The following is a 27,825-nucleotide window of genomic DNA, read 5'->3' as shown; positions in this document are numbered from 1 at the left end:
GTCTATATATAGTGTATCCTGCATGGTCATGTGAGTGCTATATATAGTACAGCTTCCTGACTGATGGAACACACACAATAATAATGGGGTGTTGCTTTTCGTCACAGCAGGTAAGATTTAAATCTCAAGATGGTAAAATGCAATATTTCCAGCGAGAATCAGATAAATGTGTCAATTTAACAAGATAAACATTGCTTCCTCTTTCGGGTCGGTTAGTAACATCAAGTCGGCCGAGTTCAGTATCTATGCCGCGCTACACACATCGTTTTAATACTGTATGCAAATATTTAAGTTTGGACAAGTAAACATGTCTGTAACATAGACAGCTATTCAGGTGTTCACGTATGACCACGACACACACATACTATGTAAGTGTGGGTACACATACATATTTATCCACGTACACCTAATTCCAGAGGCATATACAGGCTTATATTTCGATAAGCTAGTTGAATACGACGATATATACATAGATAGACAATAATACCAACTTGCATGTAGACAAGGTGAAATTTTATAAAATATGAAATATCAATCAAATTACATAATGTAATTGCAGAAGAATACGTATGAGCCCCGCGTGTTTAGATTTACAGTACGACACACATGTATATAACGATACTATCATGTTTCTGCTGTTCATGGAGCATGCCCTAATTATAAGCGAAAGTACATATTTCACTCATAGGGGTTCTATGCTGAATGTTGATATATATACACTCGGGTAGTTACATATGCAGTATTATGTTTTTGTCAAGTGCTATGTGGTATCATGTAATGACGGGCCAGGTTTTGTCAATGGAGAAAACCTGGAGTACACGGGGGGAAAAAACCCCACCGAACTACGCCGGTACCTGGGGCCTGTTCGTTCATGTGGAACACACGGCTTGTCTGTTAATAGTAACGGAGCTGCAAATTTGTATGCGACACTTATACAGATAAACTTTATTTATTTAACAACAATTATGAAACAAGTTATTTCAACTCATATTAATCGTTCTTGTTAGCCCGGATGTTAGCGCCTCGGGGGTCTTAGTGTGGAAGGAAACCGGAGTACCCGGAGAAAACACACGTATTCGGGCAGGTGACCCCAACTTTTTCACGTCCGATCGGGGAATCGAACCCCGGTCGCTTTGGTGAAAGGCAAGTGCTATCCACTGCACCACCCGACCACCCGCTAACCCTTGTAAGACTTCGTCTAGGCTCGCATGAAAGCAGCATTGGATTATGAGGTCCAACTGTAATAAACGAACAACTGTGGCCCAACCGGTTCAACCGTTTGGATCGCGATAAACGAAAACGGCCCTGGCGACTGCCGCACGTAGGTCTCGAACCCACGACCCCTTGGTGGAGAGCTATAGTGATCATACAAGGTCAGACGCCTAAACCACTGCCACTGCCCCCACATAAGCACACTAAAACAAAACAACGACCACCTTGATCCGATACACAATACAATAACCTATGATAAATGTGAGTAAAATCTTTCTTGGGATGCCGACCTGACTTTTGAACGCGTAATAATCTTCGTTGATAATGTTAATATTCTCAAACGTTAGACCTTCATTTGCTAGTTTCAAGAGCATGTGTCTTTCATAACAGGCATACAGATTATAGAACATTTCCCTCAAAGTGTTAAAGACCAAGCTGTGTAATAAAACTGTGCAGCTTTTAAAAGCTGTAGTCAGCTTAGTGCGTTACCAGATAAAGAAATCACATACATATATTTTATACGAGGTTTATTCTTCCTGTTATGAAAGCGGAGTTCTTTTTATCTTTGTGTCTTATATATATGTGTGTGTGTGTGTGTGTGTATGTAGGTGTATGCCATCACCTGCTTGATAATCTGTATATGATACCACAGGTAGTAACCCTGCACATGTACTACAGTGAGATATATATCATTGGTGTGACCTCAGGTCCATCGTCAGTGTATCGTATCCTGGGTTATCATGTATATAACGATGTTGGTGTGCTATCGCATATACTTTATATACATGTATCATACCTTTATCTGTTTTGTATATACGTCTTTCGTGAAATGTATCTTGAGAGGTCGGTTGGCGCAGTGGATAACGCACCCGCCTTTCATCAAGACAGCCGGGGTTACTTTTCCCCGATCGGACACGAACAGGTACATGTCTGGAGGATAACCTGCTCGACCATGAAGGTTTTCTCCGGGCACACCAGTGGAAATCGAATTTCTGAGACATAAATATTCCACATTTGTGATTTTAAGATCATCCTCGGTATGAACATTTCTTAACTAATTAAACTTTGTGAATAGCAGCAAAGACACAGATCTGTCTGTGACAAGTCTGCATTTAAATTACGTCTTGGCGACCTTGAATTGATTTTTGCAACTGACGAGTAATTGTCACAATTCATGTGTTTTCCCTGTCAGATTTATCCGTCGGCTTTTATATTGACTTCTGCCGTTTACATATTGTGACGGTGTATTCTCAAACTCTTATTTAGAATAAATTCAGATAAACCTCTTTTGATAATATTCTCTGCATGCTTAGATGAAAACGGCTTCATCCGGCCTGAACTACATGTTCACTCCTGCACTTAACATAGAAACGCCGATATACGGGTAGAGAAGAAGGAATTTCTGCCACGAGACTAAGTCCATCTCTACTTCCCTCTGAACATCCTAACCTGAGATCGTGTGCTCTGATCTTTCATATATGGCTTTAAGACACGGTACTAATAATAATAATAATTCGAGGTTATTATATACCGCTTTATCAAAACCTAGTTCGCAGGTTGTTTCATAGCGATTCACAAATTATTGTCCGTGGTTATACGGCCTTTGCAACCAGCCAATGTCTTTCCCAACTCCCTGGGGATCACACAGCCGGTGTTGCCATTTTGGCGCTCACAGCTAGCATTCAACAATTCAAGCACTGCCCAACCGCGTACTCATTTGCAGCCGAGTAGACTGAAACAAGTTGGGTAAAGTATTTTGCTCAAATGTAAAACACAGTGCCGTGACGTGACTCGAACCCGCAACCCTTCGTCCACGAGCCCGGCGTCTTACCACTAATCTACCGTACATCCATATACATGTATATATAATTATTATCTGCGATCAAACAATTAACTCTCCAACTAATTAATGTTTGTACCCTAATGACGGGTTCCTCCAAGTGTCAACTTTGAATAATCGCACAGGACCCATGAAATACAATAATAGTAGTTTGTGCAACCGCTTTTTCCGTTTTTCAGCTATATCACTTTTAACTGATAATGATAAATACTCGTTAGTATCATCAGCTCTTCCATCATCTTTTGATCTGAGCGTGCTGCATCGTCCCAAATATTATAACTTTCCTGTATTGATGATTTTGCTGAAACTACACCATTCCGATATATATAAGATGCTGAAAGTAAACACATTAGTACCTTTCTGTCAATGTATAATTGGTTATTCAAGCTATACCCAAAAATAACTGGATTATAAGGAATTTGGCGATGCGCCCTTTTATTATTTAATTTGGTGGTCAGATGACGCAGTTAATACGTAGCACACTTGCCTTTCACCAAGGCGGCCGGGGATCGATTCCCCGATCGGACGTGAAAAGGTATGGGGTCACCTGCCTGACCACGTGGGTTTCCTTCGGGTTCTCCGCTTTCCTCCCTTATAACCAACTCCCAACTCCCATCCCCCGCGCGCTAACAACCGGGCCAACGAGAGTGATTTGTATATGTTGAAGTTATTATTTTTATAATTGTTGTAAAATAACTAAAGTTTATATTATATTTAAAAGATCCGCTTGCAAAGAAAGCGTCATATTCCCTTCCCCGTTATCGTGTCCGTTAATTTGTCAAATCGGTGAAAAGTTCAACTTATATTTTCTAAATAAGGGACCTCCTTGTTATATGTATGAGATTATAGCAATTTCCCTTGGGAAGAGAAAGCATACATAAACTAATTACGTTTCCATGAATCATCTTCAGTGTCTAAATTAAACGGCGAAATATGTAATGGGACACTTCAAGGACTATGTTGATACATGTATGGAGCTAAAATCGGGTGCTCCTGTCGTTCAGTTGTGATAAACTCATCTATCTTTGTCGAGAAATTCCCTAGGTCCCGTATAATTTATCTTATTCATCTCTAATACCTTGCTAAATGTCGCCAGTTTGCAGTGATTTTCAAAAGGGTTTTTGTGATAAACACTGCAACGAGTTTTGCCATTTGATTTAAAAAAAAAGGAAGAATGTGCAAATATGTCGACCGATTGATCGAATTGTCAAGGGATTATAATATTAATTTGATATGACACCCATATGTGCCATCCTGAAAATTTGCCTCGGTAGTCTTTAAACTCGAACTTAACCCGACTGTGTGGGGAAAACAACCGTCTAGATGAAACATTTGGGTATTATTTAGTCTAAATGGTGGTGAAAAACTGTGATAGATTGACACACATATTGTTAAAAAGCGGTACAGAAACAAAATAGGACGATTTGTCGCATGAATTACCCCAGCACGTCATTTGACTATACACTAATATGACCTAAATACCTACATTGCAGAAATGTACCACCACATACATTCTTCATCCTCTACCGCTGGTTTACGACGTCATAAGGGAATCCTCACTCAGCTGATTAGCGTGTTAACCCGTCTTTATCAACATTCGGTATAGAACTAATCTAAGAACATTTATTTTTATTTCTTTTAAGTACAAGAACTATACACTAATCAAAGCTGTGTGTATCTGTTGTGTAGCTTGTTTGTTTATGCGCCTCTATAACTACACTATTGTTTTGGTTTGTGATTTACGTCCTACTAACAGCTAGGGTCATTTAAGGATTTGGTGGTGGAGGAAAACATTCTTTGGAAAGTTCCCGGAGAAAAACCACCGACCAACTGCCAGTACCTGGCGACTGTCCAACGTAGGCCTCGAACCCGCGACCCAGTGATGGATGGCTAGTGGTAGCAGAATGTCAAACGCCTTTACCACTTGGCCACTGCGGTCCCTTTCTATAACTACACGCTTCGGGATAGATAACTGTGAATCTCATGCGTAATGGATAATTCCCCTTGACTGTATGTAATTAATGGACCAATCGGACTAACTATCTACTGACCCTGTACTGCTGTCAATGCTCTTAGTGCCTAATCACTCATTTGATCACGCGTGATTTATCAATTACAGGAATTTCTCTCCCCCTCCGAGCCTTGTCGAATCCTCAGTGGACATTCTGTCATAACATACCGGTTAAATTGATGTCTTTTCTCTAACAAACCGTAAATGAAAACTGCTTAATTATATATGACCTTAATTCCTCATTCTCGTGATCTGGTGTAAAGAAAAAAAGCACACACATTTTGTTTGTCCGAGCCAGATGGGTAAAAAAAATGAGCTGTCACTTTTACTCAGCGGCAATACATGCCTCGCATTAAAATCATCATTTTTTCCTCTCCACTCATAACAAGAACAACTTAAACACGAAATGTGAATGAAATGGCCACCCAAAGGGTGACATTTATGTTTATTTTACTGATTAAACCACAATGTGACTTCTATCAAAAACTCATAATTACAAAATAGTTGCAAATATACCAATCATGGTAGCAACTAAAACCAAAATATAACCAAAAACCTTAGCTAGCCTAAGTGCTGTTGCAAAACAAAAAAACGCCACAAAGACATTCATGGACCACCTCATGAATGACTTCCTCACGATAAAGCCTCTGCACAAGAAGCTAGACTTGCTATAGTTCCTCCGCCTATCCCAAATCCCCGCACCTGACATTGCCGAAATACAAATTTGAATGAACAAACGTCTGCTAAAACTAAAATCTGGTTAAAGGGAACTCTTAAGTCACGGCCATGGTTGTCGTCACTTTACAGAAAACAATAAGATACACAAGTGTCACTAATAAAAGGAAAAGAAATTTCAACGATTCGGTCGTAATAATTATGTTTGTTAATACCAAGTTAGCTCTGCTGTTAACGATTTGCAAGATGGCTGCTTAATGAACAAAGGAATGCGACCCGCAGGTCACCTTGACTAAGTATGGGCCAGCATCCCGATTCACGTCATCAGCAGGCAATCAAAACTTTCAGTATTTTCAGAACAAAGTTAAGGTGTCTTGTTCCATAATATTGTAATAATAATATTGCTTACTTTAGAATAACCCTCACAAAATAATAGCAGTTTAGATATACAATTTGCAAACTTGTTATTATGTTATGAGCATAAATTAAGCTAATTGCTTAGCTGCCTTTTATACCATCAAAACTATCAAGGGAGTTTTCTGTCCAAGTTAAATATTTTTATTGGCTCCTTACAACTTTCTCATGTCATATCACAAATGAGCATGCAATGATCACATGCTCTTAAACTACGTTGTACCGCCACTTTAGTGCCAAACATTGAATTTGATAGTCTGGAAAACATTCCATTCATGTAGAACATTGTTAAACCATTTTTGTATCTCTTTCTGTCTTTCTTTGTGAACGTCTTGCTTTTTTAAATACGCCTTTAACTTTGCCCTCATTTTTTTTAAATTTTAATTTGATTCATTCATGGAGCAGATGCGTTCGACAAGGGTGGGCCCCAAGTCACCAAAGACTGGTGTTCTTCTTCGCCAGTGTATGCATTGGTCTTGACAGAAATGGTGACTGCTTCCCATCCATGAAGGCTGATGTCTGCCTCTATGGAAATGATTCAACACCAACGTCGATCCTGATCTTGCTATGACAGACTCAGAGTCGACTCGACTAAAACACAACACAAGGAATGTTCTGACAGTTCTGCGGTTGAGCAAACCACTCTTAGCCGTCAACGCTGAGTTTGGTTGCAAGATTTTCCTATAAACTGTGGGCCTTCTTTTGGGAACAAACTATGCTCCTCTTCTGGCTGGCTTGTGTTTGTTTCATAAGAGGCTGAACTAAATGATGAGGTAATCAGGACTGGTAACAGAAATCTAACCGTGTCCTTCAATTTCACACATATTTCATATACATTGACGATATGTTGTCTTTAAATAACAAGAAATCCCTTGACAACGTCGATCCATCGTAAATATCTTCCTGAGCTTGAAATCAAGGACACTACAAACTCTGCGTACTCTTTCTTCGGTCGATCATTACTTACATCATAGCCAAAAGAGACGGTTAAACTCTGAGCTATACAACACACTGAACGAATTTGGTTTTATGATCGTGAACTTTCCCTTTTTTGGTAGTTACTTCCTTAATTCCACACAACGGGGAAATGCTATTTCTTTATATGAGATGTGATTATGCTTATTAGGGTGCTTTGGTATTTTGCTGTCCCTACCCAAGCTCGGTGTATGGGGACGTAGCAAATATGGAATTGACCTACATGTATATGGCATGTGTTTTCGATGGAGTTAAGATGCTTACACTCCCGGAATATTTGGTGTTATGCTCTCTGTAATTTGTCAAGGATTGCCATGTAAGTTTATACTTTATTCATAGCTTGCTCTCGTTTCTTTGGATTTTGAGTTCGAATTACGGTTTTGTAGTCACTGGGTTATTCACTAGCTGTTTTCAGTTGACATATGAAGTAAACAGCTGTACGCTTTAGTATCAACCCTCAGTAATATATTAACGAACATTCTGAAATTTAAGTTTTCTTTAAACGGATTTAAACTGCCCTAATACAAGAAAAATTATTCTTCGGCTGTCTATGTAATTTTGCACTGTGTCTTAAGAGGTTTAAATAAAATTAATCGATGTGAAGACTATAAAAGCAATGGCATGCATCCTATTATTAGTGCTCCTAGTAGCCAGGTGACCAAATGTATGGTCTCTTTGAATCATTTCCCGGAAAAGATATATACAAAGTCCAGTCTTTGAAATTAAACACAAATGAACGATATATAATGTATAATTTCGCAGGGCTATTTTTTTGCAATTATACCAATCATAACTATATGTAGTTCGCGGAGAATTAAATATCACGCAACATGGCTACGAGAGTACCTTTTCGTTTTGTTGATCGGATTTATTTTAAATAATTTTGCGATAATAAAGTAAATACGATGTTGAATCGTTCAGTTATCTTCATTGTTCGACAGAAAACGGGCTAATATTTTGTTCTTTTGTGTCTATAATATAATTATATTTAGCTGGAGGTTACACCTCATGGTATTTAAATTCGCTGGGAATCTTATTTTGCACTACACTCTTTGTATCGTTAGTGACTGAAAATATAGCGAGGTTCAATCTCCTCGCGAATATTTTTAACTATACAGTAATTTGAAAACATATTAACCTATTGTTTTACGATCGTATCAGACTGTTATTATGCATACCCTGGGTGATTCTTGGTACATACTGTAAGTGTTTGACTACAAGTTTTCCCCATAATCACTGATGGTATGGTTGTTAAATAGAAATGAGGTTGTATCTTTAAAGGTTAATGAGGACTATTTAATCAGTGCATAGCCATCAGCTGGCAGTTTTGTCGCGTTTTATGTTAATTCCGTTTGTTGTCCTGCTCTCTCTGCTATTGTCTATGAATGCGAACTGAAAACAGGTTAAAACTTACATTTAACTTTCATAGAATATGTTAATCTCTCGGAATATTAAATTGTTTTATCAAAATTAATCAGTCAGTTCAAATTATTTATTTATCGTCTGTGCTCGTTCAATGAACAAATCATACATATATTCAAGAATTGTCGATGATATTCAACTGAACAATTATGACGTAATATTAATAACGTAAACAACCAGGTCATGGCATTCATAGCTGATATGAATGTAATCTGAACGTGGTAAGGTATATTAAGGCAATTCTATTCCATTGTAAACATTACTTTTTTTCCTGATTAAATAATCAAATGTTCTAAATGTGTCTTATTGTTGGCACGCTACTTGACGGGTGTTACAAATCAACTACGGCAAACAATGGTATTCAAAACATCATTAGCGTAAGTGCAAATAAGTTCCATACGCGTGAAAGAAAAAGTCAAGAGCTGACAGACGAGTAATGAAGATACCATATGTAATACAAGATGTAACGACACGTCCTTTTATAATTGATATCCGTGACAAAGTGTGAATCAAAAACAGCTTAGATGGTTTCCCAGCATGGCGTCACAGCTTCACTACTGTCATAGTTCTCAGTTCAGTCACAATATTAGGTCCATACTGTTTCCTATCTGTTCATATCTACAGACAGAGAAGGAAATCACTTATCCGGATCATTTGTTTATTTCTGTGCTGGATCTGAACATCAATATTGAATCGTCCCCCATCTTCTACTTACAAAAAGGTCCAATTCTTGATGTGGTGAATGACTTCAACAACAGTTTATCGACAAACAGTGACTTACACGCACCGTGAAGTGATGATAGGTCGACACTAAACACTACAGTGTGCAGGAAAGAGTTCCCGTTAAAGAATAATCAGATAGAGTCATAAGTCATCATGGTAATAGTGAATGACAGTATTTACCATAAACTTTCCAATTTGCAAAGAGCGATGTTGATGAACAATCTTCTCGTCCAGTGTAGGCCAGAATATTCCTCCGTTTAAATAGCGGAAAAAACACATGCAGTCAGTCACTGTACTATCCTCTCCCCACCTCCCCACCCAGGCAATAAACGTAACGCTATTCTAGCCTACATTTGGTACCTAACCATTGTTATTTGTTTGACTCTTAAAGCAGACATTAAAGGACAAAAGTAGTATAAGTAGTTTTATCAAGCTACTCCCAAGTCAGGAATCTTGGCTGCACTCATCAGTTCTTGAAAAACACGCAAGCAAGACTCTGGTCCATGCTTTGGTGTCATTTATATCATACCCACGGGTATTCGCTACTGTATGAAACAGCTGGTATACCATTGAAGCGCCTTCAGATAGTGCAAAATACGGCTTCTCGTCTTTTGATACCAGTTCTAAAAAAATCTCACTCTGACAACATCAACCAGTGCTACCATACGCTCTAACATGACGTCATAGACCACAGCCTGAAGCCTTATTTACTGCTTCGATAACAAAAACACGCAAGCAAGACACTGGTCCATTCTTTGGTGTCATTTATATCATACCCACGTGTATTCGGTACTGGATGAATCAGCTGGTACTCCATTGAAGCGTCTTCAGAGAGTGCATAATACGACTTCTCGTCTTTTGACACCAGTTCTGAAAACCTCACTCTGACTACATCAACCAGTGCTACCATACGTTCCAACATGACGTCATAGACCACAGCCTGAAGCCTTATTTACTGCTTCGATAACATCAACCGTTGCTTACAGAAACCTTTGCTTTATAAAACAGCACCAGATTGATAACCTTTATTTGGACATTTGAATCGTTAATTGCTTTGATGACATCTTTTAAAACCCATCTCTTCTCAACTGCTTTTCGACAAGTTGATCTTAAATGCACTGGAGATGTTTCACTATTGTACTGTTTGACTTTGCATTTATGTCAGTCTTTCATTCTAACGATTCATTCTGTTTAGGATCTATTAGTATAAAACGTCTTAGATATTTATTTATAACGTTTCACTTTGTTTCTCTATGATGTTACTGTCTGTCTATAATTGCCTGTCAGTTTCGGGATCATTGGGCGTACCAGCACAATCGGTACGGAGTATATCTGGTCGTAAAGTACAGATTAATGGAACCTTTGGATGTGTCATCGTGTCCAGTGCTTCTCCTAAAGAACAAGCTGCTATGAATGCTTTGATAGAAAGTATAGGGACGCCGATAACCGGCTGATTGTAATTACGCACCCGACGGATTAACCAACCCCGTCTGAGGCATTGACGGATGACCATTCCTGTCCAATCTCCCAACCGACAGGTCACGAACTTCCAGCTAAGAAGTATGTTTAGTTATATATGCGTTTTTGTCATCAATCGTTGTAAGAGAGGCATGGACGTCTTAGATATTTATTTATAACTTTACATTTTGTTTCTGTAAGATGTTACTGTCTGTCTATAATTGCCTGTCAGTTTTGGGATCATTGGGCGTACCAGCACAATTGGTACGGAGTATATCTGGTCGTAAAGTACAGAATGATGGAACCTTGTTTATCTCTTGCAAGAAATATATTTGAGATGAATAGGTTTTGAATTATAAATATTGAATATTAACTATGTAGCAAAGGTTCTAATGATGAATAGAACAACTTGATTCTAGTATAAATTATGTATTTGTGATGAACCGGTTTTGAAATATAAATATTGAATATTAACTATGTAGCGAGGTTTACTGTGATAAGTAGAACAACTTGATTCCAGTGTAAATGATGTGTTTCGATGTCGTTGACAAAAAATCCTCCGAAATAAATACACAAACGTTATCACCCACACACCGCTCACAAAATGAAATAATGGATATAGCGAAGATAAAATATGATGCATGCTTATGATATTAAACAGTAAATAATATCAAATCTACAAACTTATATACTATTTACCGGTGGCTTCCAGAGTAAGGAATGGCTCGATCTAGCCCTCGACGGTTCATTGGGTAATTGTCGGGAGGTAAAGACAGAGTGAGAAAGGGAGACGGTGGTGGCTTGAATGTGGATGGGCAGTCCGTGTTGAACGTGCTCGCTCACACTTGCATTGCGCGCCATGATTTGAATGATGCATTTGAACACCTGGCTACACCTAGATATATCTTTCCTTTTGTATTTGCATCTTGAAAACGAAATTCGACTTAAACATGAAACTGCCTAAATAAAGCAATAACATGTTTCCTGAGCATTGATCTTTGTAATGCTATGAAAATAAAGACTCTAATGTAACATAACGTTTGCTAATACACTGTAATTACTAAATTTATATTGGATATAAAGTGTCATTACCAAAAGTGACGCAGGATGAGACGGTCGTTTGTTTTAAATTACAGTAATTTTGAAAATATATGGCGAGTTGTGGTGTGGATAAAAGTAATGAAAACCCAGTTTGTCGTTTGTAAAGTTTGAAATCTGCTTTATCAGAAGAGTTTACAAACTTTTTCAGATAATTTGAAAATTTTTTTTTGTGTAGTTCTCTTCTACAGGGAAAAAGAACGTACCACACGGCATCTTATCATTACGTAATGTAGTTGCAAACAAAGAGATACGAAGTTTTAACGTTTAGAGAAACTTTTAGTCTTATAGTTGTTACATGCACCTTTGTTGTGTTACATGTACCGATGTGGTGTTATATGCACCTTTGTGGTGTTACATGTACCGATGTGGTGTTACATGTACCGATGTGGTGTTACATGTACCGATGTGGTGTTACATGTACCTTTTTGGTGTTACATGTACCTTTTTGGTGTTACATGTACCTTTGTGGGGTTATATGTACCTTTGTGGGGTTATATGTACCTCCTTTGTGGGGTTATATGTACCTTTGTGGGGTTATTTGTACCTTTTTGGTGTTACTTGTGTTCAAAATCTGTTAACATGGCAACTCATTGGAGGCCCCTGATTAGTTGAATGTCAGATATTGTGGTCCCAGTTGAGTTAGAACATAGATCTTGTTTGGTTTTGAGGAAATTTCATATAAAGATGTATTAATGGATTCAGTTGTAATGACTTAAATATAAAAAACAGATGAGCGATACATGTTGATACAATTTTGATTTTTTTGGTGCTCAGGACTAGAGCTTGGCTTAAATAACCTTTTACACATCGCATCTATGTGTGCGCTTACGGATATCCGTACCACTGTCAAGAACAACAGTTGTTATTACGGATTGGGGACATTTTTGCTGTAAATTATTTCGGGGAAAAATATAAAATCTTTCAGATTTTGCCATGAATGACCTGGACCGCTGAACTCGTGACAATCGCCCTTAAAATATGAACTTCGTGGTCAAGTCGAGATAAAGTTGTAGTCAAAGTTAGACAAAATGGGATGTGCGTTTCTGTAGTGTTTTGGCACCAATGGGATTAATTTTCTTTCTCAGGATTTTTATATATCTATACTCATTCATAATAGATGTATCTGTTTTAATTGTTTAGGTTTATATTTATCTACATAGCTATACCGTTTCATTTACCAATGAATATTTCAGTAATTCGCCTGATCATTTACCTTCATGCAGAATGTTTTTTAACATTCCAAATATAGTCAAATTTTGTTATTCTACATAGTGAACATGAAACAAATACCATAGGTTTGTTGCTGAACTGATCATATTGTTTCTTACAATACGCTGTAGAAGTATTTTTTTTATCCTGACGAGTTTGTCTTCAAATCGGTAATGATGATTGAAGAATGTTACCATAACCAGTCGACTTGTTAAGGATTATTGTTTTGATATCTAAAAATAAAACAAAGAAATGGGAGTATTCAGTATTTTTCTTAAATGACTTAAACCAATAAGTTCCGAGTCTTAATATTTGTATGAATTATCTTACACACAAAGTTTATATTTTGGATTATAACAAAGGTGTTTAAATCAATTACCTCCTTTCTTCTTCAAGAAATCATTATTCAAAACTCTGCTCTGTTCTTTTTCAATTTGTGATTTTTTTTTACAATTTTCCAAATTTTGATATTGATTTCTTTTATGAATCAATTAAAATTGGCCTTAAATGAGCATATCCATTCATTGTACAAAGATTGTGTAGGCAGGATACATCCTATTTCACATACAGATCGATATATCTACATTTGTATTTGGCAATTGTCATAAACCTTAAAAGAAAGAAACCACTTTTTCCCTCAGCCCAAATTCTGCTTCGTATAGATAAAAACACTAACACCCAAATTAGGAATAATGTGTTTGCCATTTGCATATTGATACTAAATAAAAAGTTTCTGTTTTCAATGCCACTCGAGTGTTTTTTGTGTATAAAAAAAAATCCTATAGATCCTATATATTTATTAATGAGTCTTATCATCGCAATTCATTACAGGACAGTAATCAGAATGAACTAATCTGTGATGAAGGGGTTCAAATTTTATGCTGCAGCAGGCAGCTTGTAAAGGCGTGATGCGACGATTAAGGGGTTAGTTTGGAAGAGAGCCCTGTAACACAATTGGAGCAGGGTTTAGGAAGACGTCTGGATATTACAAAATTTAAAAGCGCTGTTGTTTTTATATGCATTCTTGTATTATCATATGCGTACATGATGTATGGTGCTGAAGTACGTTTTTGTTTTTGACTTCTTAAAACATGTTATGATATATTTTGTTTCGAACCATTGCTGCTGTACATGTTTATCTATATATCTATTAACGAGTATACCAAAGAAGCTCAGGCTATGACGGCAGAACACATCTATATGTTTGTTAACCTTCAGCAGTCATAGTTAAGTCTTGGGGAATCAAACTGTGAACGTTAACAAAGATACACTTTCATACAGTATCACCTTATTACCACCCAGAACCGGCAATTATACGTAATATACCGTCTATCACAGACAAAAACATTTTGAGTCTTTCTTATGTTTTAATAATACAGTATCACCTTACTACCACCCAGAACTGGTAATTATACGTAATATAACGTCCATCACAGACAAAAACATTTCAAGTCTTTCTTATGTTTTAATAATACAGTATCAACAATGAGGTAAAACGAACGGGGAAAAAAACAAACATTACATATTACATAGAATTAGACCTCCAGTCATCTGTCTGTGTTGTTTATGTAATAAGTGATTAATCCTGCAAGAATTGACGAGAGGTTTCCCAAAAGGGCACGCGATGGCGTGATACACCAGATGATTTATAGTCTACGGGCATACGGTACCGTGGGACGCAATGATTTGTCTGAGGGGTCATAGGGTGCGTCTGAACAAATTCGAGACAATGTAACATAAGTGAGGTACATTGTATGACATAAGTTATTGTCAATCCCAAAATGACTTATACAATATAGGATGCAGATGAAGTTTTGATATACACTTCAAAGTGTAAAGCATAATGAAACAGCATTTATGGAATTCAAGCATAAGGGTCTGTAGCTTAAGCTGAAATAGTGGCCATCATTTAACACAATAAAAAGGACGTAAAAAAAACCCAACGACATTCAAACAAGATATAACGTCAATTAACGTCATATAATAAGGCAAAACAAAACCAACATATACCAGATTAACGGCTTTTCAGTTTGGAATGGTACAATTTCATTCGAAACATGATTATACTAAAATAGTTTTCTATTCAATTTACAATTCCTCATTTGATATATTTTCTAAAAATCTTGACCGAACTATTTTTCCTTTAATAATTGAAGCATTTGTTTTTATTTTGAGACTTGTTTATAACAATATATATATATATATATATCAAAGTTAAAATTTGTACAGTCTGAGACTGAAATTTAATTGTGAAGTTTTGTCACATTGACAGGACGGTCCAACTCCGAAAACGAGGCTGTTACAGGACGAGTCAGATCACCATGAGGATCGAGCGCCACCATCGTCGGCTAGACATAAATATGGGGATCAACATTCACAGGCCGTGGAGTTCAGTACGTACTAACCTACATCTACTTACAGTATAAAGCGTTTCGTAAATACTGCTTACATATATGATAAAAAACCCACATGAAGTCTTAAATTTTTATGTGTTTTTATTTTATGTTAAAAAAGTGTCAAACAAAAGGAGCTAAATGTCATCACTGAAAACATATACGGTTACTTGTACTTACTGTTTCGTTGTTTTTGATACTGAATTAATCAAACAAGGGTTGCTAAGAGGACACAAATCAAGATATTTTGTGTTATGTGAGATGAAATGATTGAGGAACTGTTAAAGAATTATGTGACTAAAATTGGCTAAATGTGATAAAAGGAGGTGTATGTGGATGACGATAAAAATATGAACGATGATAAAGTGTTGTCAATTAGGGCTGATAAGACACAAACAGATAAACCTTTGCAAAATTTACTATTGCAATTACGAAAAGAAAAGCAGTGTCAATAATGACAGGTTAACAGTTCGTCTTCTTATTTTTTATTCCTACCTTAATCATGATTAGCTTGTATTCTTATCATTTTTTGTTTTACAAATGACATTTATAATTCTGTAGGACAACAAGTCTTGGCAAATTAGTATGAATCGTTATTTCAGGATTATTTCAGTCAAATGAAGTCGAGGCGAACTCAATAAACATAACATGGCAAACATGTTATTTTTGTCATTTTCATTTAGGACCCGATATTTTCCTCTTGTGCATACTTGGGAAAACAAACATGGTGCAAGCTTCTGCATATGTGCATATCGCCTCTACCGTTGCAGATTCGGTCGCCTTTTGTACCTTCTGCGTGTTGAAGACTCAGTAGTTGATCTGCTTTCCAATTTTGATCCTTTGGATGTCCATCACTTTTTCTACATTTCTGACTTTTCTTTATTTCTCACGATATTTATCAAGGTAACCGACTTTCCATGACCTTATTTCTTTCGAGGAAAATGAGGAATACAAATTTTATTTTGGATCCCGTTTGGGGTGCAAGGATATGACGTAAACAACTTTCATATCTAGATATTTCCTGCTATAAATTGGGAAAAGCTTTATAGTTCTTTAAAAAAAAAAAAAATGAATAATGATTCTTCCTACTCCTTTTTTTAAGTTTGCACAGGGTTGAATTCCATTATTGTAACAGTAGTGATTGTTTGATCGAATTTTATAATTACTATTCAAAATAAAAACATAGCTTTTTTTTTTTTTGAAAACAGACAGTTGATGACCCAAAACTACAAACAAAGATTGATTCGATCCTTGAAGGTCACTTGAACATTTGTCTCTTACTTGCAAAAATATGTGTCTATGATAGGCCTCTCCTTTGTGTATAATCTACAAAACACATGATATAAAAATTGAGAAAGTGCAAGTTCAAACGACGGTACACGCCCGTATAATTCCAATTGGAAAAAATAGCCTAAAATAGGCCACTCTAAAGCGCTTTACAGTACATAGACAAACAACATAAACATTAATTAATACGATTTTCTTCCTACTCCTTTTTTAAGTTTGCAGAGGGTTGAATTCTATTATTGTAATGAATACCTACAGACTAGGCAATGATTAGCATTAAATAATTAAATAAAAAGATATATAACATTTGATATAGCGCCATATCTAGCTAGACTAAGCCAATCTAAAGCGCTTTTCAGTACAAATATATACAATGTATACAGTCAGCATATTGGTTAGTGTTTTTCTCCTGCCCACATAACTCCAACAACCAAGGTGGAGTATAAATTGGTCTTCGATGGATGTTGCGGTATTTGTGCTGTAGCATTCAAGTGATGAGGCACTATAAATGATACCATTGGAAGCACGGTCCATCTACAAACAGAACACAATACATCTCTAGCACACACACAGGCATACACACACAGGGGGATATTAGCCAGTTGGCATAGGACTAGTGGTTAGCGCCAGTAAGGCAGCTCCTGCGAATTCCTCAAAATTGTATTGCTTAATGTTAACGGTCATTGTATTACTTGGATATATATGTTCTGTAAAGCGGTTTAGAGTGGATTATGTTAGCTAGATATGGCGCTATATCAAATGTTGTTGTATATTCTATACATAAAAGAACTCAATGGACTTCTCACGTTAATGTTAAATTGTATAGTTTATCTCGCTTGTTGCTAATACATAAAGTCAGCAAAATATCATGATTGCCGCCATGCCATTATCACTAATCCGATCATATTCTGACTTCAGCTTTGCAGTTTAATTGATAGACTGGATAATTGCATTTTCTATCGTTGCTATTGCTGTAAAGGTTACCCGGTTTTAAGATGGAAACATATCGTTCAGAAACATGATTGATGCAGATTACTGACAATGAGTTCTGTGATATTTTGTTACATTGTACATGTTTATAATTGTTTCCAGCTGATGGCATTGCAATATACCTTTCGAACAACCTTACCGCGCGCGTCGGAACTCTTGATAAATGTGGTCATGTAAAAAACGACAATAAAATCGATAGCGAGAAAATGTGCGTTAAATTCAACTTCTATTTTAGCTTGAAGATGACAATGCCTTCAAGCATGTAGTATTAGATATTTGTGAAGTAGCTATACAATGGTTATCTATCGACATGAGTTCCGACGCGCGCAGTAAGGTTGTTCGAAAGGGTTCAATAGGTACGTGAACGACCCCATGATTGATATAATAGGTTTGATTAACAGAAATTGATTATCAAACGAATTACTTTTTCTCCTAATCTCCAATAACATTATCACCTTGATACACTATTAGTAGATGGCATCAATTGTATATACGATTCTGCTTACCCTAACCTATATATCAGCGTAGCTGATTGGATTATCACAATTTCATGACGCTGAAATAGAGTGCCCCGTGTCTCTCACGTTCGAGTTTCCGCGGTCTTATTTCTCGCATTCGGGGACTCATAAAAATGAATAGAATGCATTTCGTTGGAGTTCCATTTGATTGAATCAGACAAACAGAACGAATCGAAAACCCAATAATCTTATTTCGCTGATAGATAGATCGAGGAAAGAAATACTTGTATTTCCATACCAGAAAGGTAATGAGAGAATAATATACAATTGCATTTGTGAAATCGCACAACGTTACCGGTGTGCGGTGTGCGCACGGTTTGTGCAAGGTGTGTGCACGATGTGCGAACAATAAAAATCTGGACGGTTGTTGCTTGCACACATTTGTGCGGACGATGGACGAACGTTGTGCGATGGCAATCGTGGTTGGTATACATTGATAAATGGCTGAACAATAAATATGGTTGATGTTTTAACATGTTAACGCTAGGAAGGTTCGGGTAAATCATATGCCTGCAATATACCTTTGCATGTTATCATTAGAAGCGACAAATGTGCCCCCGCGTCCGCACCCCGCATCTGCCCGACTCATCCGTCTTCATCTCAAAATGGATGTTGTAAGGACGTTCAACAGCATACAATCAAGACAGAAGTACTCCGACCGCTGAAAGTTGGCGCGTCAACTAGGTTACGAAATATGTTTTACTCGTTCAATAATCATTTACTAAAAGGTCAGGGTTCATTTTTCCGGTGTGAACCATTTTGGGAGTGCTTCTTTGTCCATCGAACCTTTTACTATAACTGCTAGTAAGCTACAACATGTTGTTGTGAAGGGGGTTGGCGTCAGAAATGATGTGACGTTTAATTTAATATGATAGCGTAACAATGGTTGTGAGCGATTTACCCATCAATGTTACCGTCTATATCATTGACTATTTACGTGTACACGCGCGCTGTCGTGATTGATGTAACATTTACAAGGAAATACAAAGTCCACTTTCATAGATTTATACAATAATTTGGAATAAAACACTCAATAATTCCTATACAGTGAAAACTCTAACTTATAAAGATACTTATAGCAATGAGACACCGTTCACCTTGTTATTAATGTTTGATAAAAAGGTTCATATTCCTACGATAGGCGTTAAATTTAATATGTACCACAGATAAAATACGTCTTCTATAGTTCTAAAACAATTAAAAAGTGAAAAAATCTTACAGTTTATTAATGTTATTCTTCTTATAGATTACGAGAAAAATACTCCCAAAATTTACTTTAGTTTTAAGCATTGATTGCTTAAATCACATCGGACAAACGAGAGTATTGTGTTACATGAAACAAAATATCTCTTTGAATAAAGTTTTGTGATAACATATCGCCATTATTATTGAGATTTGCTTGGAATATTGAATCAGATTGATTTGATATATAAAAAACGTAAGCACACGTAAATAACAATTTCCTACATGTAATCAGAACCGTCCTCAAGACTCATTTCAACTCAACATTATTCGGTTGCAAACCCATCACATATAAGGGGACATACGCTATCAAAGAAAGTTGGAAATAAGGGTTAATCAGCGTGTTCCATGCATTTTTCCTCGATTCGAAATTATATAAACATGTAAACATATTTCAATATGGTTTTAGAGAAAACCTGTAAGTGTATACCATTGCGTGTAACAGTGTATAATTATATCATTTCTAACTACCATTAAGCACGCATCTCTCGGATATTTTTTTTTATCTGGACTGGGCGACGAAGAATAGCATGCATACAAACTCCGGCACCGAATGTCGCTAAAACGTGACCAGATATTTTCCTAATAATTAAAATATATATATTTACAAACACAAACAAAAAAGATAAATGATGCCTTTAAGCAATGTTGTTAATATGATGTTAGTTATTTGAAATGTCTTGTTAAATGAAAACAAAATTTATCAAAAGGATGATAAGGCAGCAAGCACAGTACATTATTGTTGTTTATTAGAAAAAAACAAATCTGTTCCTCAGTAATATTCATAAAAAAACCAAATTGAAATCTAAACAATTTGCATTGACGTATTTCAAGATGCTAGCACAGCCGTAGATGATTGCACATGACATTACGTCGGACTGACATGTCGTTCGTCAAATTCAGGTTCAATGCTCTCTCGCGAGATTTAACGTCAGGCTTAAATGATGGTTGTATTTCGACCTCCAATTGATTTACGACGGTCATGTTCAAAGGACAATAGGTGAAGGGATCAAAGGTTACACTGGCAGCAGATCATATATTTTCATCATAGGTTTACAACTTCAGCTGCACGTGAATCAAGGTCAGAAAAAATGATTAAACAAGTAAATGGTTTCACATTAGTGTAAAGCACCATATTCACGTTTACAGGGTATTGCATTAATGTTTATTGAAACCTGTTGCGTAGAACCTCCTCCTACAAAGTATATTCAGAAAATCGTGATATTTAGAAAATGGTCTATAGTAGCGAAATAACTGAAACATGTTAATTGTTTAATGAAAGAGAGTCAGATATGGTATTACTGGATACTAACGTAAACGGCCATGCAAACGAAAAGTGATACGTTATTACAGAATGTATTATTGAGGAGAATGATTATTATGTAAATGTTGGGTACTATGAAGATACAAGAAAAGATGTAACTCTTTAATGACGAATGCGCGTAGATTTATAATGAACTTTTCAAGAACAAAAATATCGTCACTTTTTCACAATGTCATATGACGGATCAAATACCGAAAGTCTACTGAAACAGTTATCATGTGCATGTAAAACATTTTGCAGAAAACCAATGTCTATATAATATATCTGTGAACAGAAGTTTTAAAAATACATTTTTTTCCTGGCGACTAATTAAAACAAGATATTTTATATATATTCCATGTCAATTGATCGACGTTCCACGAAACCTGATATTAAATTTGACATTAGACGTTTAAAGTTTTCAATGATACGTTGAGAGATTCTGATGTATAATTGTGAGTGTTTGAGAACAAATGTAACACCTATGATACTCGGGTGAAAACCCGGGAGATTGCGCTGAAGCGTAACATTCCGGTGACAAGTAGTGTGAGAAGCGTTCTATTGTTCCCCGTTTAGTTGTTTTTCAGTCACGTGATGCATATCAGCTTTGCATGATCAACTGTTTAACAAAGTTGACCTCTAGAGATGGAAGCATCGACCGGTCCCGCTGTCTGCCGCTTCAACGTCAACAGCAATTAATTTGAATCCACATAAACTGGCGATTCAGCTTGATTGAAAAAAGAAATTAACCCTCAAAAGCAATTGTTATAATTCCATATTAAATTTAAATTAGTTTACTTACAGAACGAAGACAACATTTTTGTTACCGGTTTTCAAGGTTTTTTAAAGCCGCTGGATGGGTTAGATTGTAAATGACTCGAGTTTATGTACAGATAGCATCAATGGGGATTACGATATTGGTTTGACTCGTAAGGCATGTCGTTCAATTGACAGAGAGCTGGACGGGTTCTCTAATGGTTATACGAGGAATTACAAAACACAAAAGTACTATCAAATCGAACATTAAAACTGATAGAAATGCAAAAGTGATTCTACACAGAGAAACAGAACGAGAAGAAAAAGTTAATAGAGAATGACTTTGCACAAAATCAATGGAAACCAGATAGAAACTGCATTACACTAAATCAATACAAAAGAACAGCGAGTTTGCTGTACACTTAATCAAAGGAAAATAGAGAGCATGTAGAAGGATATAAAACAAATCAATGGAAAACAATATTTTGATATAGTAGTGACTCGATGAATCTTGCAAATATACCATACATTCCTGCTAGATGAACCTTTTCAGTAAAATCAATGGAAAGTTTGATTGACTATGCCTTTACATTGAAGTGTTATTAAACTTGGAGTCTGTGGAGATAAATCAATATACACTTCATTAAAGAACTTTAAAACGTCCAATCTAAAAATGGGTTTAATTTACACCGAATGTAAACTAGATCAGCATAGCTGTTTGGTATGTAGGAGTTATGGCAATTGGACCTGAAACGCTGACGCTTCTGAAGCTTCCGAAACTTTGTTTTTTGCTGAGGTTCTTCAGTGTCGACTTTTGGTTCTTATTGTGTGCTTATATTATTGTCTTTGTATTTTATCTACTTACGACTACGTCATCACCTTTAAATGAATGTGTATTTTGTTTTGTCTCTTTTAGCGACTTCCGTCGACGTGTTACGGCCGGCTGATATGAAAACTGTGGCTTTATCAAAGTTGAACAAAACATTTCAGGTACACTAAACGTTTTTATTGTTGAAGAGGGGTTCACCCAAACCTCTACAGATGCATTGTGTTATATTTTGAAATCGTTTGAACAATTATAAGATGGACACACACACACACATACAGAGGTGATTGCACTTTTAAAATTGGATATATATACAGCTTGCCAAGAATGAATAACACTGTAACATATCTGTTTCGTCCTTCTAAGACTCATCGGCGATGCGAGGGGCCAAAAAGCTGGAAATCCAGACAATTTTAACTACTCTTAGAATAGAAGCTAGGCTAATACGAACCGTATTGATCAGGATATTATCATTATAAAATAGAAAAGAATTACAAATGTAAGTTTCCGGATTTGTAGCAACAAATTTATAATGATTCGTAGGTTTCAATTGTAGTCATGTTGCTTGTTTAATATTTAAAGGACCAGGCGAAGCTATACGACGACCTACTGACGTGTTTCAAAACCGTAAAACAAGACATGGAAAGTTTTAAGGGTTATTTTGCTGCAGAAACAGAAGGCATACCTGAACTCCAAAAGTGTGTGGTTATCCTTGTGGGCAGATGCGGTGAGTGAAATAGTGCATTGAATAAAAAATAAGGAAATTATAATATTCACCGATTTGACAATTAATACGGAAACAATAAAGCACTGAGATATTGATTACGTTCAAATGCAATTAAATTATTTTCACTGTTTTCATATGGCCTCCGGATTGTTTTTTAAAAGCATGCTATATTTTGAAAATAATAAAAAAGAGATAAAATGATAATTGAACAGTTAGTAATACAACTAAAGCTACTATACTTGTACATTGTACATTGTTTGGGATTTATTTCCATTATTCGACAGTAAAGAGGTAAACAAAAGTATTTTCTGTTTATTCATGGTATATGTATTCGCTGAGTTATACATTTGACGCTAATTTGGTGACCGTGAATTAAGCAAAATTAAGTTCTCCGCAAAAACTGCAAACTCCACAATTTTACTTTCTGCTGTTCATACCGTTATTCATCTCGTTTGTTTAAGGTGATGCCGAGCTGGTGGTAGATAGGAAGATGAAAAACTGTATTCAAATTGAATTTAAATCTGAGGAGATTTTACGCACGTGCACTGTGGATTATCAACAGGTTATTCCGGTATTAGACCTTTTCAATAGTATGAATAAACTTATGAAGAAAATACTGGATCGTGCTCCCCAGGTGAAGACAACGATTGAGTGTCTTACGAGCGACGCACACGAGATGAAGAAGGATATTATGAAATCTGATTTAAATTCAGCGGAGGGTCCTGCAGCCATGAAGGCGTGCATCGCTAACATCAGTAAGTTAGACACTCTAAAGAAAGACGTTGCTACTATCACTAAACACACAGAAAGAATGTTCAAAGATGTCCTGCAAGCGTCTCAAGGATTTTTCAAAGACAAGGAGGACAACTAACAATGTGGGGTTATGATCAAGAGAAGATCGCAATTATTTACTTCTCTATGTTCGACTTACATACATTCAAGTCCCATGTTTTTGAGGAATTATTGGGCTACGACTTAATCACGATTGGTCTACTACTGCAAGAAACCACCTGAAATATATATTGAACTTTTCTTTGAAATGTTATAGCAAATTCAAAGTAATCGTCGACTGATTACATATGTATGTTCTATTGTTGCAGACTGTTGGATATATGTTGACATTAAGTATAACACGAAGTTGTAAATTCAAAAAAGGAAAATCTGAATGCTCATTGTTTTGATATTTAAATTATTTTTGAACAAAATATTTGCATTTATGTCTTTTTTGGCAAAGTTGGTATAACAGCAGGGACTTGAATAAATACTGCTTATAGTACAAATGACAAAATAAAACATAAAAACATTCGTAATCGAAACCGATATGAGCATCAACAGGAACCGAGGAGAGATCTAGACAAAGGAAAAGATATTAAAATCCAACATAAAAATAGAGATATATGAAGAAGCGTTTTTAAATTAAGGAATACATGTAACCAAAAACAAAATCAGAAAAAAGCTTCTTAATAAGTTAAGCACTACAGTCAAAATAGAGACAGAGACAAAGGTGTCAAAAGCGCCTATCTGTAGTTTATGGTAAACATTGAAACTACAAAAAATGAGTAAGACATTTGGAATTATAATAACAGATCATAATTCCCTTTACATATCTCAATTATAATCATCTTTTTATGTCTTAACCAATTCACGAGTATTCTTTATGCAGAGAAAAATACGACAAAAAAACCGCAAAACAATAAAAACAAGCTACCTTTCAATTTCATATTGAACTTAGAGGTACTCCGTAATGAATATCAGAAATAGTATGTAATGGGATGTCTGTATCCGGAAAAAGTCGCTTTATACAATGAAATACAAATCTGCTCCTGCGAATTATAGCCTATGGGAACGTATTATATATTTTTATCGATAACTTTGCTTTCAAAAGGTTGTGCGGTGTGTTGGGCTTATTAAGTTAATTTTAATTTGCTCAAATTATTGACTAGGGCTCACAATGACTTCTCTCGTAAATAATAAAGTTAACCGTTTGATTATGTTGACAGGTCTGAATAGTAACGAGGAATTAGTCTAAATAAAGCATTATGGTGCTTATTTGATGGGCAATAGTGATATAGGTCCCACTCAGTGACGGTGGTCTTGGTAGGCGGTTGCTAGTTTGTGGCCATTATTGATATAGGTCCCTTTCAGTGACGGTGGTCTTATTAGGCGGTTGCTGGTTTGTGGGCAATTGATTGCTTGATAGGTTTTACGTCCGCTTCACTACCAAGCAGTTCGGTTATCCAGCAGACGACTGTGGGCAATAGTGTTATGGGTATTTTTAAGTGGCGTAGGTTTTAGGTATTGTCCGCTTGTTACGGGGGACGGTGTTATAGATCACCCCGTGGTAAAAACAACCCGATCCGGTCCATTCTGGAACTTGTCGGTATGTACATTGTCCTGTCGTACTTTTATTACGACCGCTTCCCTACTTTCGGCTGGTCATAAAAACATAATGTTGAGCTAAGCTCCTTCTTAGAGTCTTATTTCTGAGCCCTCGGTACACTCAGTGCTCTCGATTGTTGTCGCATCGACCATACTTCTAAGTGGCGGCGTACTTAGTAATATTTATGGGGGGTAGTACTCTAGGGTCCTATTGGTTGCAGTGGTCTTAATGGGCGTCTTGTTTGTGGGTGATAGTGATATAGAACCCTAGCTTGACGATAGTGATTAAGACTCCTCTCAGTGGCGGAGGTCTTAGTAATGGGCTGCCTCTTAGAGGCGATAGTGATATAGGTATTGGGGAGACAGTAAAACAGTTTCAGTTAAACGTATATGTGAGAGTTAATTTGTTTATAATCTATCCTAGGTTAATCGATTTTCAGTTGAAATTATAGTTGTGGTTACACCTAAGCTTTTTCTATATTTCTAGTAATATTTCAAATACAAACAATTTCGATATGATGTAAAGGTTTGCTAAACCATAAAATCTGAATGGCAACTGTTGTCAGATGAACGTTAGAAACTGATATATATGATCGAATCATTAAAATATGGTAACATAAACGGCATGCAAAAATGAACAACACTGCACCATACAGCACGTTCGTCAGTCCAGGTCTCATCGGTAATAATACAGGTCAATAAGGTTAACATTCAAATGGTTAAACTGCTGTTTAAACAGAAGTGGAAGCTCGGTAAATCCCTAATTTATGCAAATTTCCAAACTTAAAAAAGTACTGGTTAATTAGGGGATAACCCTACCGTTTTTCGACAATTGCAGCGGTAAATCGTGATTAAACTGTCGCGAATTGAGTTTCACTGGCGATGCGTAATTCTTATTCATATAACTCAAAACCACCGATATAAACGGCGATTTTAAGATATATTTTAGTGTTTTCTTCAAATTATGAGTCTCTCCGCTCTGAATTGGTGACGTCAGAAATATTCAAAGTGAGGCGGAAATACGTTGACCTCTCGGGATCACGCTATCGTTCGTGACGGCATACATATCAATTTCCTAACGTGTCAGGGTCAGCCTGGGTCATCGACGTCATTAACAATCGCCATCCGGGCTTTATATGCAAATGTAAAATTTGCGAAAGCTTTATCGTTGTTCAACAGTCGCAAATTATTTTGATTGACTAATCAAATGCCGTATTACATCTCAAATGAATTAGAATTTGAAATTAGTGAATGAATTAATTATGTATTTTTGAACGGCACCACCGCTCAAAAGAGATCGCTGACGTTATCATAAGAATATGAAATTTGGTAATATATCAAGTATATCAAAAGGGAAATGCACTGCAATATACAGCTGTAAATGGACTGTTGATATTTAAAAGGGTCCTGTCAAATGTTTCAAACAGAAATGTTATTTATGAAAATAATAATAATAATAATTCGCTTTTTTTTAGAACGTACTATTACGTCTTTTACTCCTTGTTTTGATGACATGCTTTGTTTCTGGTTCGGAAATGCAACACGAATCCCCGTGTTGAGGTACGTGAATAACACAAATAGGCGTACTTACGATCAAGGAGATGTTAAGTCGCGTCATATTACAGCCATACATGTATGACGACAAAATGTAGCATTTTTGTGGGTTCTTCAATTGTCTCAGCGACACGTTTTTGAAACTCGATATATAATCACAATGAAAGGATTCTTTTTATACATCCGTGTTTTGTTGAGAATTGGATGATCTTTGTGTGCCACCACAACCAGTTTTAGACATTTCAGATGCAAACATGTTTTGTTATCACACAATGTATTGCGTTATCCAGTGAATATTAACCCATGTGGTATGACCTTCTAGCCGTGTGTTTGGTTATAAGTTTCAATTCTTTGAAATTGTGACGTCACGCCTAGGACAAGTACATGACGTCACATACTTTCACACTGGAACCAAAATGGCGTTTTTTAACATTTCAATGTTGCATGAAAATTGCTATTTACACGAATAAATGCCACAAATCTTGATTTTGTGATAAAAAGGATCTTACACTCGTTTTCATTTCATACAAAATCTATGAAACTCGTCGCGGATTTTTCATTTTAGCTCGCCAGAGGCTCGCTAAATTGAAAAATTCTTAGACTCGTTTCATGAAATGGAAACTATTGTAAGATCCTATACGTTTCACCTCGTTAAATTAACATTTATTGTTTTATGCAATTGATGAAAAACAGATGAGATCCTTGTGTATCACCCTTTCAAATACATGTTATATATAGATATATAGATATATATATAATAAAAAGGGATTACATGTCCATGTGAAGGAAGTAAATATAGAAAAAATAAGA

At 36.2% G+C, this 27,825-nt stretch overlaps 1 protein-coding gene across 1 annotated transcript; it reads left to right on the top strand.

Annotated features, from left to right (window-relative positions):
- On the top strand, window positions 1–24,281 carry LOC110453577. Its single transcript, XM_021502556.1, has 5 exons — window positions 1–110; window positions 15,313–15,433; window positions 22,446–22,519; window positions 22,938–23,082; window positions 23,544–24,281. Exons 1-5 carry the CDS (start codon window positions 84–86, stop codon window positions 23,951–23,953), a joined length of 777 nt encoding a protein of 258 aa, XP_021358231.1. The 5' UTR covers window positions 1–83; the 3' UTR covers window positions 23,954–24,281.
- The last annotated feature ends 3,544 nt before the right edge of the window (window positions 24,282–27,825 follow it).

This window comes from Mizuhopecten yessoensis, unplaced genomic scaffold (genome assembly GCF_002113885.1).
Source record: "Mizuhopecten yessoensis strain PY_sf001 unplaced genomic scaffold, ASM211388v2 scaffold7461, whole genome shotgun sequence".
NCBI lineage: Eukaryota > Metazoa > Mollusca > Bivalvia > Pectinida > Pectinidae > Mizuhopecten > Mizuhopecten yessoensis.
The sequence above is the reverse complement of the archived record's forward strand: the minus strand, read 5'-3'. Positions and strand labels throughout refer to the sequence as shown.

Bases quoted from the DNA above. Each gene is read 5' to 3' on its own strand.
- LOC110453577 (XM_021502556.1), top strand. From the start codon at position 84: ATGGGGTGTTGCTTTTCGTCACAGCAG. The intron at 15,434-22,445 runs GTACGTACTAAC...TGTCTCTTTTAG, and splicing joins TTCACAGGCCGTGGAGTTCA to CGACTTCCGTCGACGTGTTA. The intron at 22,520-22,937 runs GTACACTAAACG...TAATATTTAAAG, and splicing joins AGTTGAACAAAACATTTCAG to GACCAGGCGAAGCTATACGA.